The following is a 20,156-nucleotide window of genomic DNA, read 5'->3' as shown; positions in this document are numbered from 1 at the left end:
TTATAATAATTGCTGGTGTTTGTTGAACATGTTTTATTGAAGGTGAAAGGGAAGCTGCTATAACAAAAGGGCCCAGCATTTGGTGGCTTAAAGAACATAGAAATGCGTTTGTTTCTCTCTCATGTAAGAGTCCGAGGGTGAGCAGTCCAAGTCAGCAGGGTAGCTCTGATCCATTGGGAGGTTCAGGGACCTGGGTTCCTTCAGTCTTGTCTCACCAGCCTCCATGCTCATCTGTGTGGTCGAAGCTGAGAGTCGCAGTCCCGTCTGTGCTCTAGCCTGCAGGTGGGGAGAGACAAAAGACCCAAGGCAGCAATCGTGTTTTAAGCAAGGTGGATGAAAGCAGTGCCCATCACTTCTGGGCACATTCCACTGGAGCCACAAAGGACGTTGAGAAATGTAAACTTTCCCAGCCTAACTTAAACCTCCATCACAATGGAAGGTGGGGAGGCGGACTTCAGTGGACCTCTAGCAGTTTCTACAGTGCTTTCTTTGAACCTTCAGCCCACTCCAGTCCAAATCCAGCAAAACTCTTCTCCCCAGGCCCAACTTTAACACTCCTTTCTGTGACCCCATGTGGCCACTCGCATCTTCTGCCCTGCTTTCCTTTACAATACAAAAAAAGTTGCCAAATGATGTAGTCTCACCACCTCCCCCCATCCCCTCTTCAGTCCACTGCCTTCAGGTTGATGACCCCACCTCTCCCCCAAGACCACTGTCTCCAGGGTCACCTGGGACCTCCACAGAGCCAGGCCCAGGAGACACATCCCAGCTTCATCCCCACCCAAGGGCCACGTGAGACTTTCACAGACCTTATAGTTCCTGTGGTTCCTGCAGAAGACTCTGTGGTTGGCACTGAAAGTGTGCCCCTCATTTATTCATTCAACAACCTTTGCCAAGTCCCTGCTGTGAGCACAGTCTGGGCCCCGTCTAAGTAGAGCCAAGGGAGGTCGAGCTCCAGGAGAGAAAGTGAGTGGGCTGCCCAGCGTAGCTTTCCGATACCAAGTGGGCCCCACACAGTAAGCTCTCAGGGCATCCAGAGATGGAGGTCCAGGAAGGCTTCCTGGAGGGGGCAGGATTTGACCTGCAGTTTGAAAGACGGACAGAATTTTGAAAGGAGCAATAGAAACAAAGGGAATTCTGAGAAGGAGGAAGGGCATGTACAAGGACATGAAAGGAGAGGGGGCAGCCAGCCCTGCCTGGCTGAGAGGTGCTTTCATGCATGACCTCACTGCCACCCCACTGGCCTCCTTGAGTGGGAGGCATTTGTGTCCCCATTTCACAGAGGATGCTCAGAGAAGTTGAGTCACAAAACCAGGCAGGGTGAGAGGCAGCAATTGACTGGGTCTAACAGACCCCTAGGGCACAGTCTGGGGTGCGTCCAAGGAACCATGGACTGTGGGTCTGATGCGTGTGTGTATTTGTGAGAATGTGTAATGTGTCCTTGGATGTGTCTGGGTGACCATGTGTTTGCGACTGCACGTGACTGTGGCTGTGTGGTTTCTTATGTGTACATGCATTCGTGAGCATGGGTGTGTCTGAATCTGAGGGGTGTGGAGGGGGCTGTGTCTGAGCTTGAGTTTGCATGTCTGAAGGTGGCTCTGCCAGTCGTGTGTTTGTGCCTGAGAAGGGGTGTAGTTTTGTTTGTGAGTGTTCACGGTGTTGGTTGGCTGAGGTGATGCATTTATGAGCGTGTGCAGCAGTACTTACAGGCCTGTGGACATTTGACCTCCACTCAGATTGGGGTCCAGATAAAGCTGACTCAAGGCAGGCAATCTGAGAGAACCCTCAAAAGCCAGCAGTTGCTGGCAAAGACATCTAACAGATTATAAAGACTCGGCTGAGAGTCTCTCCAGCTTGACAAAGCTCGGAGGTAGGGAAGCCCAGGCTCCCAATGGGAGTGGAGGGGAGGGAACTCTTTTCAACTGGGAGAAGCTAGAAATTCCCCAGAGCCCCTGGAGTTCTTTCCCTGGCTGTGGAGGCCTCCCCTGCATCCATTTGGGAGCCCTGAGGATGGAACTACTTACTCCACAAGGCTCAGCTGATTAGCAGCAAGGGCTGCTGGGATGGACCCCTCCTGTCTGGAGCTGGAAGTTCCCAGAGACTAGACATGGGGCAGAGTGGAAGCAAGGGCTCCCAGAGAGGAGGGTGCAGGAAGAGCCCTCAGGATTGAAAAGCAGAAGCAGTGAGAAACAAGCACTGGGTTAGGAGCAGGGGACCTGAGTCTGAATCCCATCTTTGCAATACATTTGCTATGTGATCTTAGTGTATTGGTCAGTTATTGTTGTAATAATGCTGTATAACAAAACCACCCCCCCCAAACCTGGTATTTTACAGTAGTAACATTAATTTTCTCACTCACTAGTATGTGGGTCAGCTAGAGTTTAGCTAATCTGTACCAGGTCCTCTGAGCTCAGCAGGACTCCAGAATGTGGGCTGGATTTGGTCTGTTCCATATGTCTCCTCGTTCTCTGTGGACTATCAGGGCCCTCTTCCCAGGCTTATTTCTCTCATGGTGAATGGTGGGAACACAAGCAGCTAAGCTAAGCCAGGCCACACAACCCATGCCATTGCTTGTGGCACAGGGCTTGGAACACGCCCTGTAGGGTTACTTGAAAGGGTGTAGGTACCTGATCTCATTACAAGAGAGGCAGAGCTGAGATTACCCATCTAATCTATCACACTTGAGAAACTCACTTCCTCCCTCTGGGCCTCAATTTCTCCACCAAATTGTGCACCAGAGCTCTGTAAGAGCTTTTTCAGAACATAGGTTCACTGGCCCCAACCCAGACTGCTGAATCAGAACCCTAGGAATAAGCCCTAGGAATCAGCATTTTTAACCAGTGGCTCAAGTGTTTCAGACAGAATTGGGAAGTCAGATCTAAGTGAGTCCAAGCCCCGGTAAGCCCTCAAAGCCTTGAGACTTTCTGGATCATAACTGCCCTTTCCCCTTCCTCTTTGTTCCAAGCCCCACTCTCATAGAGGCTAAAAGCCCAGCTGGGGGCTGTGTAGCCACACGCATCCTCACCACACTATCCCCCTTTGCGGGATGAGGAAACAGAGGCCCAGAGAAGTGGAGTCATTTATGCAAAATCCTGCTACTAAGTGGCCTCAACTAAGATTTAAACCCAGGACCGTGTGACTCCAAGTCTGCACTGGAGAAGACATGGCTCCTGCCATTGAGGATTTATGCCGTTTGAGAAGATGAAACCTGGACCAAGTATATATACAAGATGGCCTGAATGAGGGCCCAAGGAGGGATCTACAAGGTGAAGGAGAGCACAGGCAGGAGAAATCATTTCCTCCTGGGAAATGGGAGAAAGGCATGCCATGGAAGGCTTCCTGGAAGAGGAAGCATTTGAGCTTAGCTTTGAAGAATGGAGAGGCTTCTAACAAGCAGAGATAGAATCGTACAGGGAGGAAGGTATCCCAGGAGAGGAAAGTGCAAGAGGCAGGCTGGAAGGAGAGTTCTCCTTTCTCTTCCCCTTGACACCAAACTCCTCTGCCACAGGGTCTTTGCACATGCTATTCCTGCTGCTTGGGATGCTTTGCCCCTTTCCCCCTTCCGTCTGACTTTAGCTCATCTTCACTGACCTTCCTGACCTGGTCATATGCCCCCAGCACCATGGCCCTCAAGCCCCTGTGGCTGAGATGTTAAGCCTCATGTCTTCGATCATTTCATTCCCGTCTGTCTCCCCCACCATCACCACTTGGAAGTACACAATGGGTCTGCTTTCCCTAAGTGTGGTTTTCCTGGCACCTAGACAGGGCACCAGGGTGAATGCTTGGTGAGCATTTGCTGAAGGGTCCAGAGAAGCATGGAGTGAGGTGGGGTGTGGAGGTGTATGATGGGGCTGGAAAACAAGGCCGGGGACTTGATTTCCAGACAGATGCATTCAATGCTCGGTTTTAATCAGACCCTAAAATTCAATATATAAATATCCAGCTCATGGCCTTAAAAGGAAAAAGTATTTCTTTTGGGCAAGTGACTGGGCCTTGCTCACAATCCCTTGGCATTCATTGGGGCCAGAGCTGTCTCCTGACTTCATAAATCTGTCACGCTGCCTTCGAACTACACTCCGCCATTCCAGAACGCCTTTCTGCCCATGTTCACAAGTCCCCTCGGGGCCCCGGGAGGCAGGAGGCCAGGTGGGCTGCATATCCCTGCTTAAAGGATGAGGAAGTGGCATTGGGAGAGGTCAAGCACGTGCTGGGCTCACTCAGCTGGGAAGCAGCAGGCGCAGGATTCAGTCTGGCTGTGCCAAGCCCATGGTCCCTGACACAAACAAACTAGACAACATAGAGATGGACAGGAGTGGGAGGGCAAGCCTTGGAGTGGGCATCAAAGGATCAGAGGAGAGTCTCTCTGAGGAGGCAGTGTGTGAGCTGAGATCCGGATGACAAGTCAGAGGCAGCCATGCAGACCTAGGTGCATGTAGCATTTCAGCAAAATGGGGTTCGTCCTCAGAGCCGCCTCCAGTACTACTGGCCGCCCTCCAGGGCTGCAGCGGACACGCTTTCACTCCAAGCAAGCCCCGAAGAGCCCCACCTCTGTCTGGTCCCAGAGGTGGAGGGAAGGGTCTGGGCTTTGGAATCAGGCAAACTAATCTGGCTTTGAATCAAGCCTAGCTGCTCCCCAGCACGTAGCCCCGGACACGTCACTTAGCCTGAGACTGATCGCATCTTCCTCATGGGTACCACCACCTACTCCTTGAGGGACGGCTGTGAGGCTTTGAGCTCATGTTCTTAAGGTGCCTCACAGGCTGCCTGGGGTGGTAGGCACTCAGCAAGCAGAGACCGTTCTATATTCACTGCAATCATAATAGCAGCTCACGTTTGACAAGTGTCCCAGACCCCATTCTGAGCCCTGGATGCTGAATCTTCCCAGCGTTGTGAGGTGGGTCCTATTACTCTCTTGTCTTAACAGGTAATGAAAGCAAGGTGTCAAGAGTTAAATGACTTACCCCCAGTCACCAGGCAGTCACCAGCAGAGCCGGAATAATTACATTACTGCATGATCAGGGCCCGGTATGGGCTGGAGCCAAGTCCTCTGCAGGGGTGAGGCAGGCTGTGCGCCCGGCCCGTCTGCACCACAGCCTGGCCGAGCGAACGCAGCCTTTGAGGCCACCCTTACTAGCTGAGCAGTTAGGAAGATCCCCTGTTGTCATGTCCTAGGGGGTTGTGTGGGAGAAAAGGCATTAGCGCTGGGCTTGACAAACTCCGCCCTCATCCAGCCTGCCCCTTTCCAAGTTATGGGATCAGGCTGTCCAGGAAACCTCACTTCTCTGAACCTCAGTGTCCTCACCTTCGAAATGGGCATCACCCCAGTTTTGCAAGATAGTTGCCAGGGTATTAATAATGTGGACAAAGCACCTGGTACAATACTCAGCAGCTCGGCTTAAAATGAAATCAGAAGGTGTGTTAACCTTCTACTGCTGCTACGACAAAATACCACAAACTTAGCAACTTAGAATGACATGGAGTTCTTATCTTACAGTTCCATGGGTCAGAAGTCTAGTCTGGATCTCATCAGGCTAAAACCAAGGTGTCAGCAGGGCTGTGTTCCTTGCTGGTGGCTCTAAGGGACGATCTGTTTCCTCACTCATTCAGGTGTTAGCAGAATTCAGCTCCATGTGTTTGTAGGAATGAGGTCTCTGTTTCCTTTCTGACTGTCAGCTGGGAGGTCCCCTAGCTCCCAGGGGCCTCTCTCTCATCCTTGCACAAAGTCTCCTGAATCTCAAAAGCAGCAACAGGGCGTCAGGTCCTCCTCATCCTCCAGCTCTCAGGTCTGACTCTCATCTGGGAGAGATTCTCCTCTTAAGGACTCAAGTGATTAGATTGGGTCTTCCTAGATAATCCGGGATAATCCCCCATCTCAAGGGCCGTAACCTTCATCACGTCTGCGAAGTCCCTTTTGCCGTGTAAAATAACATATTCCCAGATTCCAGGCTTAGCTGTGGACATCTTCGGGGGCTGTTATTCTGCCTATCACAGAGTCAGATTAAAGCACATCCACATTCATCCCGTGCAAACACCTCCTTTTATAAAGAGGAAAACTGAGGCTCAGGGAGATTCCTAAGTGGCTGCCCAAGATGGTACAGCAGGTCCTTGGCAGAGCTGGTCTCCAACACCCTCACCAGGTGTTACAGCCTCTGTCCGTGACACCACTCCGCATGGCTTTCTCATGGAAAGGCTTTCAACTTCCCAAAGCCCTTTCTGCCAGCCGTGTTCTCCTCTGATCCTTTCAGCCTCCTGTGGAGCGGGCACAGTGGCTCAGTCTCTAGCACTGGCATGAGCATGTACTCACCTACTTCTCTCCCTGGGGGCGAAGAGGATCAGAAAGAGACAGGCCAAGAGAGCCCCCAGCGCGGCCCATGCCTGGGGAAAGGAAGACAGAGGGAGCGGGCACTTCCCTCCTCAGGCCGAGCCCTCTGCACGTGTCGTCCTCTTTGATCCTCCCAAGTGTCCTGCTGGGGAGGCACTGCCCGCCTAGACTATCAGCTAAGATTGGCTTTGGCTGCCTATAACAGGAGGAAAAGTAACAGGTAGCCACTGCCACAGTAATGCTGTTAAACAATCAACCACAAAAGCAGTGGCATAAAAGCAAGAAGCACTTACCTAGCTCGTCAGTCTCCTGGCTGGATGGGTCTCGGCGGGGAGCATTCGTATGTTTGTGCTCCATCTACTCCAGGTCACTCAGCAGCTCTTTGGATTTTGTCAGGGCTCTGTTGCATGTTTGGGGTTGACTGCTGTCAGCTGGTCGTGAATGGCCCTGGCAGAGACAACTGGGGCAACAACTCTGCTCCCTTTGCTCCGTGTGCCTCGGCCTCCAGCAGGTCAGCCTGGGCCTCTTCTCTTGGCAATCACAGGGCACCTAGACAGCCGGCAGATTCATGCGAGGGCTTTTTCAAGCCTCTGCTTATATCATGTTTGCTTATATTCCCTTGGCCAGTGCAAGTCACATGGCCAAGCCCAGAGCCAGAGTCAGAGGGAGACTACCCCAGTTACAGGGCAAAGGCTGTAGATACAGAGAGACAATTAGTACAACCAGTCTACACAGTGGCTTAGACAAATGGAGGTTTATTTTTCTTATGGGTAAAGGATGTTGGAAGATAAGAGTTAGAGCAACTCCATGGACTCATTAGGGAGCCAGGCTCCGCAGCATACTTCTTGTTCCTATGGATCAAAATAGCTGCAAGAGTTCCAGCTATCACATTCATGGCCCAGGCAACAGGATGGAAGAAGGACAGTGACAAGAGTAGGGCCCCTCCCTTTAGAGGAAACTTCCTAGAAGTCCCACCCTTTACTCATCAGCAAGCATATTGTCACATGGCCACTTCTAGCTGCCAAAGAGTTTGGGAAAATGTGGTCTTTTATTTGGGCACAATGTACCCAGCTAAGATCCAGGATTTCTGTCAATTTGAGAAACAAAGAATGGATATTTGGTAGGCAGTAAGTACTGTCTGCCACAACCCATTAACAGGGGAGGGACCTGGGCCCAGAGAGAGGGGTAACTCGCCTGAAGTCACAGTCACCTGGTCATAAAACAGCTGGGATTTGAACTCAGAATGCTGCCTCTTCTCCCCTCTTCCACTATCACCACCACTGTTCATGATCCTTTGCTGGGGACTCAGCTACTCACAGTGCTGTCTGAGAGTCTGGGTGGCCCAGACAGCTACACCTGGCTGATGTCCCCCGATCCCTTACTCTGGGCCAAGTCCTGTGCTAAATACTTTACATGCAGGTCTTCATTTAACCTTCCCAACACCCCTGCCACTGTCCCCACAGAGGTGTGAGGTAGGTTCCCTGGGCCACCTGATTCGAGGCCCAGGCTCTTACCACATTGCTAGTCCAGATGCTGGGGTGGGACTAGCTCCTGCTGGGCAGCCTCAGATGAGATAAGGGTGGTCCAGCGGCCTACTAGGAGGTGGGCCACTGGATGTTCCTGCAGCATGAAGCCCAGCGCCTGGCCTCAGTCTGCTCAATTCCCACTTGTGAATAGGGCCAGGCAACCAGCGAGAGAAAAACCAACCTGAGCTTTTGAGTCAGGCAGGCCGGGGACCTGATCCCAGCCCTGCTGCTTATGAACTAAGGCACCCTGGACAAGACACTTGATCTGACTCTCCCTTTCCTCATCTGTAAAACAGAGGTAGTTAGCCCCTACTCTGATTGTGTGGTGCCCAGAAGGTGCAGCTAAATCTGAATCAAGGGAAGAGTGAATAAGCAGGTGAACAGCCAGTTGCCACCCCAAAGAGCTGTTTTCCTCAGGTTCAAGAAACAAAAATAATAGCATTTCCTGGACTCGTTCTTTTCCCCTTCCAAAATGTGTTCTTCAGATTGCTAGTTTCAAAAGACAATAACCATTGTATAAAAAAAGGGCTTTGAGGCCAAATGAGACTGAGACTGCCAGGTTAAACCAGGTTAACTGGGCCTCTCCCCTGCAGGACTTCTCAGACCCTTGAATAAAAGAATGTGCCGTCCACAAGCAAGAGTCTAGAACTCTTGGCCACAGAACACCTAGGTTCTATGAGGCAAAGTGCTACCCTGGCACCATGTCTCAGCTTTTCCTTTTTTCTGTCCCACACCACTCTCTAAGAGCTTTGGTCCAATCAGAAAGAAACAAAGGCCCATTTTCTGGAAGAGTTTTATTTGTGGAAATTCTGTTGTGAGAAGTTATCATCAGGTCACCCAGAATTGCAGCTGAATCATCAGGGGTTAAGTGCCTTGCTACAGGTTTAAGAGATGGAACACTCAGAACAGCTATCCCATTATCAGCTGGAAATTCTAAGAGTCCTCTCACGGGTAAGGTGTTCCTACTACAGACCCTGGAGAATGTGAGCAATTATGGTACTGCTGGCCGGCTGGTCAGCAAGAGGCCCCATGTCACAGCAGCAGGTCAGATCACAGGTGGGCACGGGGTCTGAGGAAGAGTGAATTGTTAGTGACTATCGTACAAGCCAGGCTGCCTTCTCCTCGCTGCTGCCTGGGGCCATGCTCCAGGGTCCCGCCCAGCGTCAGTGGACTCAGCCAGTTTCCTGAAAGGGCTAGAAAATGAGAGTCCGTCCTTCCATCCATCCGTCTTTCCTTCCTCCCTCCCTCCCTTCTTTCCTTCCTTCCTCCACTAAATATCAACCAAGCACCTACTCTGAACCACACACTGTTCCAGGCACTAGGAATAGACTGAATAAGAGACACAAGGTCCCTGCCTGCAGATAAGACAGTGTTAGTTAGCACTATAAAGAAAAGAAAGAAAGTGTGGGGTGGTGAGTGACTGGAGCAGGGGTAGGGGTCAGGGAGGGCCTCTCTGAGAAGGTGATGGTTTAGCTGAGACCTGAATGAAGAGGAGATGCTGGCCACGGGAGATTTGGGGGAACTGGTTTCCAGGCAGAAACACTGTGGGGCCAAGACCCCAAGAAAGGAATGACCTCAGCGTGGTTGGGAATGGAGAGGCAGCCAGTGTGGGTGGCGCATGGGATCCAGAGGGCGAGTGGAGGGGGGTGGCCGGTGGGCCTTGCAGGTCTTGCAGGCCACGTGGAGCCCCTGCATCTTGCTCCTGGTGCAGTGGGAAGCCAGTGGGAGTGCAGATGTCAGAGAGGCAGCAGGGTCTGAGAGTCTGGGGCCTGGGGTGGGGTGCCAGCAACTCCTCCCCACTCCCTCTAAGCTCACGGGGTCTTCTGACTGGTGAAAGGGTAAAGGCCAAGTGTGGGTCTCCCTGAGAGCTCAGGGCTGGGGAGGCGAAGCTGAGTGAGACCCAAACCCACACGCTGTAGCAGTAGCCAGGCTCACAGGCCTCCTGACTTCCTGCCTGTCGAAGGATCCTAGCCCCAGGAGTCCCTTAGAGACAGCCTCCATCAGCCCTTCATGCTGAGGAGGAGCGAGCACACAGAGGGAAGGCTAATTCCCCAAGCCTCAGCTGACCAAGAGACTGGAAGCTCCCCCAGGGCTCGCTGGGGGCAGCAGGGCCCCCGGCCACCTGCTCCAGACGAGCAGGCCCTGCCTGACCAGGGCCTCCCCCCTTCCCCTCCCGGCCACAAGCCTCTTTTGTGCTGGCTCCCTGGGGCTCCATCTCCTTGCAGGGGTCACAGGGCACCGCTGACCCCATCCCCCTGCCGTGTGCCCGGCTGGTAATTGAAAATTCCAGAATTCCCTGAAGACCAACTTACAGGGAAACCTGACACCTCAGGGTGGGCGGCAGGCAGCAGGAGGGACGGGAGAATATCCAGCTGTTCCTTTTTCTCCACCGTTAATCCCCCCAGATTCCAGGAGAAAGGCCAGCCCTGCTTGGCCCTCCCTGGCCTGCCTTGATCATCTTCCCAGCAAATGCCTCCTCCTTGCCACACCCAGGGTTAGGGGGCTTATGGGATCAGAGCCGGGGTTAGCTGCCTGTAACCCAAGCTTGCCAGCTAAGCCCGCCAAGCCCAGACCCCCATGGCCGTGGGGGACCTGCCTCCGCCAACAGCTGAGCGCCCAGAGCCGGGGCTGCTGGGTGGGTGGTGGGTGAGGTGAGTCAGCCAGAGCCGGGTGGAGTTAGCTTTGCACCATGAGATGGGAGCCAGACCAGGCTGTCCTCAGAGGCCCTCTGAGGCCCACTGGTTTCCAGACCTCTGTGGTCAGTCTGTGTCAGCCGCCGCCAATGGAAGGAAAGGATATGTTGGAACTGGGTGGGCCTGGGTTCAAATCCCTGCTCCACTGCCTGCTAACTATGTGACTTTGGGCAAGTTACCTCATACCTCAGTGCCTCCGTTTCCTCATCTATAAAATGGGTATGATAATGATACCAGCCTCATATGGTTGCTATGAATATTAAATGAGTTACTTGATGTAAAGCATTTGGAAAGGTGCCTGGTGTAGAAGTGTTAAGTGTTAGCTGTGGGGACCCTCCTACTTTCTTTTTCTTAAGCATCACGAGGCATCCAGGGGGTGTGCAGATGACAAGCTTGTGTTTTAGTTGAGGTGCAGTTGCCACCCCTACTGCAGTCCTTCTGTGACTCCCCAATGCTTTCCGGACAAAGCAACTCCCAGGCGTGGAGGTCTGGTCCACACCTGCCTCATTCTCATCCCTGTGCCTCTCCTGAAACTATTTGTACTAATGCGTCAAGACTCTCTAAGCCCATGGGCCCCGGGGGAATAGTTTAGCCTGGGCAGATGAGAGGGACAGTCTCCGGCAGAAGCCAGGCTGTGAGAAGCAGTGTGGTAGGTGGAAAAGATTGCAAACTGGACCTCTGCTGATTGAGGCTGTTGTCCTCGGCCCACTTCTACCTGCTGTGTGACCTTGGACAAGTTAATTCCCTTCTCTGGTTGAATCCACCACTCCTCAGAATGTGGTCCACAAGCCGGCAGCATCAGCATCACCTGGGAGCTTGTTAGAACCGTAGATTCTCAGGCCCCATCCCAGGCCAGCTGAATCAGAATCTCTGGGGGCAGGGGAGGTGCCCAGCAATGCGAGTTTTAACAGAGTCTCCTGGTTATCGTCTTACTTCCCCTCAAGCTGAAAAAGTGCAGTAATCTATAGAGACACATTCTACCTCTTTCTTCCATTTTGGGGAGGTGAAATTGCAGGGAGAGATGTGGAGGGAACAGCTTCACCCCTGCCCGGGACTGGATTATCTTGTCTGAGTCCCAGAAAAGGGGCTTGGATCCAGGAGCCCCACACCAAGTCCAAGTCTCATGGCTTCTCCAGTGCTTGGCACGGTGCCCAGCCTGGAGTAGGCACTCACTGGGTTGAAACAAATATGCCTTCTCCCATTAAACTGTGCCCTTATGGAAGGCAGAGACCCTGCGAGATTCCTCTCTTGAGCCACAGCACCCAGCATCGTGCCAGCATCATAGTAACTCTGAATTGAAATTTTTTCCAGCTTGAGGTATTATTGACTGACATAGAGTATACGCAGGTTTAATGAGTACAGTGTGATGTTTTGATACACATGTATATTGCAAAATGATTGCCACAGTAAGGTTAGTTAATATCTCACATAATTACCTTTGTGTGAGTGTGTTGATAACATTTAAGATCTACTCTCTTAACTATCAAGTATATAACACAGTATTGTGAATTACAGTCACCCTGCTGTACATAGGTCCCCAGAACTTATTCATCTTAGAGCTGGGAGTCAGTACCCTTTGACCAACATCCCCCCATTTCCCCCAAACCCCAGCCCCAGGTAGCATTCTACTTTCTTGGAATAGTCCTAATACTATCTCCCTCCTAAGGCGCCAGGCATCACACTCAAACCATTACATGCATTTCTCCTTTCATCCTCCCCGCATCCTTGCCAGGTAAGATTCCCCATTGGACAGGTGTGCAAACTGAGTTTCAAAGAGGTTAAGAGAACTTGCTCAAGGTCACAATATTAAGGAGTGGAGGAGGGGGATGCTGCATGCAGGTTTACCTGACTCCACCTCTGGGCTCCCAGCTCTAACCTAGACTGCCCTTCTGAGGGCTGGACTGGGATTTCCTCAGCTGAACGTTCTCCAGTCTAAGCAGGAAGCGCTAGGTAACTGCATGTAGTGTTGGCTTAATGAGAATACTCCTCACCCATCCCTAAGGGCTCAGTGTGTGTCCAGTGCTCCACAGACATGCAGTGGCAGCATGGCCCACGCCACATACAAACCCCTCCCACCTTGGTGAGGGATCCCATCATTCCAAGGAGCGCCGGAGATGACCTCAACCAGCCCCTCACACCAAAATTATCTTCAGACCCTTGGAGGCGGGGGCAGGAGGTATCCCTCCCCAAGTCTTTGGTGGCTGAGTTTGAAGCATTCTCACTGATTTCTCAGAGCACATGCGTATATGTGCGCGCGCGCACATGCGCGCACACACTGAGTGCTCACTGCCCAATGGGTTATCTCAGAGGGACTGAAAAGCTTGGGGGAGGTCTAGGGGTGTTTCCAGGGCCAGCAGTAAGGGTAAGCTCCCAGCCAGGATCCCCCAGATTGGCCCAGGTCTGTGAAACTCCAGAAGGGATTTATTTTTGTTGTTTTTAGTGGGAAGCAAACTGCACTAGGCTAGAGAGAGGGACAGACAGCCCCAGCCTCACAGAGGAGCCAGGGCTGCCAGCCATCCAGGAGAACAGAACACTTCTCCACACAAAGGTGGCTGCAGAGGGGAGAGATGGAGCTGAAGCAGGAGACGGGGTCAGAGAGTGAGGGGACAGGCAATAGGAATGGCTCTGAGGGCCAGCAGGGAGCAGAGCAGGGGCAGGATAACTCAGCTCCAGGCCCAGCTCCTCACTAGCTGTGTGACCTTGGGGAAGTCACCTTGCCTCTCTGAGCCTGTTTTATCTTCTGCAAACTGCAGCTAGGAAACGGTGACACAGAGAGCTCTAACCACCCCTCCACGGGATTCTAGCAATTTCTTTGTTAATTTCTGGTGAGCAGGTACCTACAACCAGGCTGACCTCACAGTAACCAGGACTGCCGCCGGTGAAGGGCCTGAGCCACCAAGTTCAAGTCCTAGCCCTCCACCACCGTGCTGCATGACCCTTGAGCACGTCACTGAACAGCTCCAAGCCTGTTTCCCCATCTATAAACTGGGGGTGTTAATAGCCCCCAGCTCATGGGGCAGTTGTGAGAAGTGTGTTACACCTGTGATAAGAGGTGTAGTCAGGCTGCAAAAGGCTCAGTAAGGGTTAGGTTTGTGGCTTTATCGTTATATCATACACGTGCACACAGCCCTGAAAGCCCTTCCAGTGACTTCGTGGACCCTGAGGGTATGTTGCTTTGTCCTACAGCTTACTGTTGGTATAGCTTCAGGTAAGTCACTTTACTGTGATTCTCAGTCTCCCCATCTGCAAAGTGGGCTGAAGGAAGTCTGCTTCACAGGTTGTTGTGAGGACTCAATGCGCTCATGTATGTTGAGGGCATAGCCCAGCATTAGTAGATGCTCAGTAAGCAGTGGTTACTGGGGCCCCTCCTTTGGATTGCGTCTTCTTGATGCCCTGGGAGGGAACAAGGAAGAAAGAGTCTCCTTGTCTGACCAAGGAGGAAACTGCAGGGAGCTGGGTCCCTGGTCTTCCCAAGAGGCTCACTGCACCTGGCAGGGCAAGGAGCCACCTGAGGGCCAGGCGACCCTCCTGTGGGGGGCAGAAAGAACAGAGGCACTTCAGGGACACTTGGACCAGGGTCCAAGTCTTGCTTTTGGGTAGTGCCACCCCATCTAGGATGCCTTGGGCCAATTCTCCACAGCTTCTTGGGGGTGCTGGAGGGAATCCCAGACCTGCTCAGGCCCACAATGGCCGCTAGGCTAATCCAATTCCAGGCCAAGGGCTATCTGGAAGGACAGGCAGGGAGCATCTGAGCTGCAAGACCTCAGGGATCTTTCAGCTGGGCCTGTGGTACAGAAGAGGAACCAGGTCTAGAGAGGGGGGCATTTGCGCAAGGCCACCCAGCCAGTTAGCAGCAGGACAGAGAGCAGAGCCTGGGTTTTCTGACCAACAGACTTCTCCCTCCACCTTGGGGACAAAGGGACAGAGAGCAGGAAACAGGTGAAGCATCTCCAAGATCTAATCCTCCAGGAGCTGCTACCAGTCCCTGGTCCACACTCATGTCAGTATGATCAGATCCCCTGCAAAACAGAATTTGGATAGGAGAAGGGTCAGTCTCAGCTTCCTTCCGGCACTCCTGTGATGGTCAAGACAGGGCATCCACTTGTCGTGAACCTGCCCAAGAGCCAGGAGAGACTGCAGGAGGTGCTCCGCTCACCCTGGTGAGTCTTCAGCCCCTCCTGAGACCATGAAAACCTCAGGCCCAGAGAGGCGAGGGGACTCCGCCCCAGTCACACCACAGGGAGGGACCAGGTCAGGACTCACGGACAAACCCTGCTCTGGAGACGGCAGACCTAGGTTCAAGCCCTGGCTCTCCCACTGATGGGCTGTGTGATCCCAGGAAACCCTATGCTCTTCTGAGCTTCGGTGGCTTCACCTGTCAGTGGGGCTAATACGGGCCCCTCACCAACAGCTCAGGACACACGTGTGAAGGGCCCAGGGCCATGGCCAATGCATAGTAGGTGCTTTGTGCAGGTTTGTTCCATTTGAGAAGAAGGCAAAAAACAGAGGCAGGAAATGTGGCATAAGGAATCGCTGTGACATAAGGAATCAAGGAATGGGATGCCAGCTTGAACTCACTGTGACTTTGGGCAGCTGACAACCCTCTCTGGACCTCAGTTTCCACATCTGCAAAATGAAGTAATAGGACTAAATTATTTCTAAGGATCTTTCTAGCACTATACACAGCCTCCCCTGACCCCTTACCTCCATCATCTAACCACACTCCATGAGGACACTCGCAGCTGGGGGGAGCGATGGGTGAAAGTCCCTTAACATACAATTAACCATTTTAGCCCGTACAGTTCAGTGGCACTTAGTACATTCACAGTGTTAGGCAATTGCCACTCCTATCCAGTGCCAAAACATCTACATCTTCCCAGAAGAAAACCCCATTCCCAGCATTCCCTGTGCCCACTCCCTCAGCCCCTGGCAACCACCCATCTCCTGACTATCAACTCACCTGTTCTGAATATTTCGTATAAATGGAACCATGCAATATGTGACCGTATACAATCTGCATCTGCCTTTCACTCGGCATATATTTGAGGTTTACCCTCATTGTAGCACAGGTCAGTACTTATCTCTTTTTAATGCCTAAATAATATTGTTGTGTGTGCACACTACAGGTTGTTTATCTGTTCATCTGCTGATAGGCGTTTGGGTTATTTTCACCCGTTGGCTGCTGGGAATAGTACTGCTATAAATCTTTGTGTACAAATACTTGCCTGAGTCCGTTTTCACTTTTTAGGGGCATATGACTAGGTGTGGAATTGCTGAGTCATATGGTGATTCCATGTTTAACTTTTTAAGGAACCACCAGACTTTTCCATGGTAGCTATGGATTTATTTTTATATATTTTTGGTGGTCAGTTTCATTCATTGCTTTATCCCTGCATATAGGAGTCACTCAAAACAAATTTGTGGAAGGAATGAAGGAATCTCTCACTTTCTCTGCTTCCCTGTCCCAGAGCTCCATCATCCTGTCTAGGGTCTGTATGTCCCCTGGGCCAGTAGACTGTAAGCTCTAAGAGAGAATGAACGACATTTCATCCAGCTCACTCGGGGCCAGAACAGAGAAAGGGCCCAGTGCATCTGTCTTGACTTGAGGTGGCCGAGTCTCCCCAGGGATGGCCAAAGTTGTCTGTGTTTCATCTGAAGGTGCCCCATGAGAGCAGTGCCTGTGGCCCTGCCTGGGTCCCTCTGCACCCTGCTGGCTCCCAGGCCTGCTGTGTGGCCTAGGCCAGTTGCCTTCCCCTCTCTGGTCCCACAGCTCTCTGTCTGGGCACCTCTGAGGCTGGGCCAGAAGCTGCACCCTCTCATGCCCACCCCTGAGCCCTGACTTCTGACCTCTCTTCCAGCTCCATCTGCCGTGTCCATCATGCACCAGGTGAGCCGCACCGTGGACAGCATCACCCTGTCGTGGTCCCAGCCCGACCAGCCCAATGGCGTCATCCTGGATTATGAGCTGCAGTACTATGAGAAGGTACCTGTGCTCCCAGGTGCTCCCCCACCCCCTACTCCCCGAGGGGCTGTCTCTCAGGCTGGGGCCTGCGGTTGCACTGTCCCGCAAGACAAGGCACCCGGGTGAAGCAGAAAGATCACTGGCCTCGGCTCCCCAGCTGTGAGACTTCAGGAGGGCTCCTTGACCTCTCTGAGTCTTGCTTTTCTGGTCAAGGGAGTCAGGCCACAGTCCCAGTAACAGGCAGTGGTCACATCCCTTCCCCACCAAGTCACCTTTCATCTTGACTTCAATGGGCCTGATGTTATGAAAGAACTGGTTTTCCCAAAAGCTGCATTTATTAACTAATAATCAGTCATTTACCCATTGGGAAGCAGAGATTTGAAACTGCTCAAGAGTGCTTCTGCGCAGGTGAGAGAGTGGAGCTCCCTCCCCAGGTTGCTTTGATTCCAGCTAAAACACTCATTTTCATTTGCGCGAGTGCCCTTTGTATGGGGAGGGAGTGATTTCTCCTTGAAATTTAAGTCAGACCTTTATTACTCCCTTCGGGGATCCAGAGTTGGAAGCCACTGGTGTAACAGAAGGGGCACTGGACGAGGAATGAGAAGCTGCAGGTTCAAACCCCAGCTCCATTCATAACCAGCAGTGTGACCCTGGGTGGGCATCTTTCTCTCTCTGAGCCTCAGTTTCCTCCTGTGTCAAGTACAGATGAAACCACCTCTCTCACTTGGGGGCTGTGCAGGTCAAGGAAGGGAGGCAGGTAGAGTGCCCAGCACTGCCTGGGCCTCAGCAGAGGTGAGTGTGCTGCCCCTTCCTGCCTCCTCTGCCCTGCCTGCTTCTCGCTGGGCAAGGGCTACCTGACATAAGGCCAGGGGAGCTCAGCACATCTTAATGTGAGGACCTGCACAGTACAGAGGCTGGGGGTGGACAGAGCAGCTGAATATCAAAGGTCCAGGAAACTCTCTTTTGACAGATGCCTGTTTTTTCACCTGCTCCCTGAGGCACCAAATAGCCACAGAGACTGCAAGGGTCTTTGGGAAAGGCATCACTGGGCTCCCATTTAGACTAAGGTGTAAATGACTGTCGGAAGTGGTTGGTTGAGGGTAAGCCTGCTGGGAACCAGCGATGGATGGAAAGCCTCTGCTTAATGACTGAGAAGAACAGGTGGAGGCAGTTCCCGGCAGCCCTGCTGGAGCCCCACCTTCTGACGCCCCGTCCAGCCCTTCCACTCTAGTAACTGCTGGGTTGTCCAGTGAGTCTCAGAGGTTCCTCTACACCTATCCAGCCTCACCCAGCTACTTTGTGATTGTTTCCTCGCTCATCCCCTCCTCCAAGGAGTGCAGGGGACCTCCGAGAGGCCGGGGACCACATCTGTCCTGTTCACCACCTTCTCCCAGCGCCCTGGGCCTGGCCCCAAGGAGACACTTGATAATGCTTGCTGAATGAGTAAGTGAGTGATCCCTGCCCATGGCCTTGATGGAAGGTGGAGACCTCACCTTACCTCGGCTGTGTCCACATCCTGGCTGGAGGTGTCGTTGCACGGCCCTCGCAGGGCCCTGGAGAGTCTTGGGGGAACTGGGCATCCGGGGTAGCCGGACCAGCTCCTCCCAGGCTCAGGAAGACCCAGGCCTTGCAGGAGCCAGCATTTCCACTCCCTCCGGCAGGGGCAGCTTAGCAGCTCAGAATTTAAAAAAAAAAAAAAACCTAATTAAGAAGCTTTATGATTAAATGAAACTGAAAGTGTTTGTCCCCAAAGACAGAAGCGGAAATGAGAAATCCCTGTGCGGGTCCTGCCTACGACCCATTTCCTACCGAGACGGGAGGGGCTGGGGAGGCTGACAGAGGTGAGAACTGGGAGGCAGTTCTGCCCTACTTTCTGCCACTGCTCGGGCATCCCTAGGCCCCTGCCAGGGGTGGCAGAACCACCAGGCCTTGCAGCAGCCGCAGTTGCCACCTGCTCACGTCCCTTGAGCACTCACTACCTCCATGATCTCATTCAGCAGTGCTGTTTATCCCATTGGACAGGAGAGGAAACTAAGGCACAGAGAAGTTGTGTAACTTATCCAAAAACACCCAGCTGCTAAGTGGCAGAGCAAGGACTGGGAGCTGTACTCTTATTATTCACCTGGCCCTCCTGCCTCGCAGGTTTCTTCCAGATGACTGTAAAGAGGTGGACCAGATCAGGCTCTGCTGGACAACATTAGGCACGAGAGGAAGGCAGACCTGAGGTATGGCTGTGATAAGACATGGCCTTACTTCAGTCAGCCCCTCCTCCCAGGGCCTGGGTGCAGAACGAGGCAGTTAGGCTCTGCCAAGGGGGAGATGGACATTGCTTCATTTCACATTGTCACCAGCTTTGGGCTGGGCCCTGAGCTGGGTGCCAGGAATACCCAGAGTAACCAGTCATGCCTGGAGGCCTCAGGGACTTCACAGTGCAGGGGTAAAAGACAGGTTTAGACACAGCCATTAGACAAGATATGATACAAGCCACAAAAGGACCAGCAAAGTTTTCATGGGGGCAGCAAGGAGGTGCCCATAATCCTGGCTTGGGTGAGAGGAAATCTTTATTTAGGTGACATTTGAGCCAAGCCTTGAAAAGATGTTAGGAGTTTATCAGAAAAGATGTTAGGAGTTTATCAGACAGACAAGTGTTGAGAGCAGGGTCATTCCAGGCGGCAAGAACAGCATGCGCAAAGGCCCTGGGGCAGGAATGTGCTGGCTGCATTCAGAGAACAAAGAAGCCAAGTGTGGCAGGAGCCACATGAACAAGGGAGAGATCTGCAGGGGAGGAGCTTAGGGAGGGAGGCAGGGTTGGGGTGTGAGCCTTCCGGCCCTTTGGAGTCTGGATTCAATTGACCAAGTATGACAGGAAGCCATCAGAAGGTTCTAGAATGATATGATCTGACTAAGATAAAAGATTCCTGTAGCTTGCTATGCACATGGAGAACAGACTACAAGGAGGTCCTGGAAACACCAGTAGACCAGCACAGGGCTCTCATGGGACACCAATGAGAAGTGATGGGAGCATGGAGTTGGGTGGCTGGCAGCAGAGATGGTGAGAAGCTGACAAATTCAGACAATATTTTGGAACTTAGGGGACCAGGGAAGTGTGAAGGATGACTCCCAGTAGGTGGGGATGCCTTTTCCTGGGGGCAGATGTGGGCTTGTGATTTGCAGGTATAGGTGCTGTGCTTGCCAGGGCTAGGGAGGTGTAGCCAAGAACGGACAGGAGAGTGTGCAGAGGAAAAACAGAAGTGGAAGCACAGAATCGAGGAGAATGGCAAGATTTAAGGAGAGCAAGAAAAAAAGAGTTGATCAAAGTGTCGGAGGAAGCACCAGGAGAGGGGCAAGGGAGAATAGGAGTGGGTTCTGCCCCTGAGCTCTCAGGTGAGGCTGTGACATCCCAGCCACCATGTCTACCTTCCTGAGTCAGCCCCTCCACTGGGGAGGGTCAGCCAGGATGCTAGTGGTGAGATTGACTTCTGATAATCCATAGCTGGCTCTTACCTAAAAACGGACTCCTCCTGGTGCCTGCAACTGATTTCTTTAACGAATGCTCCAGATCCTCCCAGGTAGAGAAGTCAGAAACTGAGCCCTGCAGCCCCACGTGGGTCCCACTCCCACCATCCTTCCCACTCTAACTTTCCTTCTTTAGA

The 20,156-nt window shown here is 52.6% G+C and overlaps 1 protein-coding gene and 1 long non-coding RNA gene across 6 annotated transcripts in view; one reads left to right on the top strand and one right to left on the bottom strand.

Moving 5' to 3' along the window:
• Positions 1-20,156, top strand: part of EPHB2 (EPH receptor B2) — a 175,975-nt gene that overhangs the window by 137,652 nt on the left and 18,167 nt on the right. For all 3 annotated transcript variants that reach the window (XM_074377220.1, XM_074377218.1, XM_074377219.1), the window contains exon 6: positions 16,400-16,524. In XM_074377220.1, coding sequence (XP_074233321.1) covers positions 16,400-16,524 — 125 coding nt within the window. The remainder of the gene's footprint in view (positions 1-16,399; positions 16,525-20,156) is intronic.
• On the bottom strand, positions 27-19,477 carry LOC141579630 (uncharacterized). Of its 3 annotated transcripts, XR_012511402.1 has the most exons (4): positions 18,002-19,477; positions 6,616-6,871; positions 4,962-6,518; positions 27-276 (listed from the first exon to the last, which is right to left on the bottom strand). It is a non-coding gene; the product is annotated as an uncharacterized LOC141579630 (long non-coding RNA). The 3 variants fall into 3 exon arrangements; XR_012511401.1 differs by lacking the exon at positions 18,002-19,477 and having other exon boundaries at positions 6,616-12,025; XR_012511403.1 differs by lacking the exon at positions 18,002-19,477 and having other exon boundaries at positions 4,962-6,249; positions 6,616-12,023.

This window comes from Camelus bactrianus, chromosome 13 (assembly GCF_048773025.1).
Source record: "Camelus bactrianus isolate YW-2024 breed Bactrian camel chromosome 13, ASM4877302v1, whole genome shotgun sequence".
NCBI lineage: Eukaryota > Metazoa > Chordata > Mammalia > Artiodactyla > Camelidae > Camelus > Camelus bactrianus.
The sequence above is the reverse complement of the archived record's forward strand: the minus strand, read 5'-3'. Positions and strand labels throughout refer to the sequence as shown.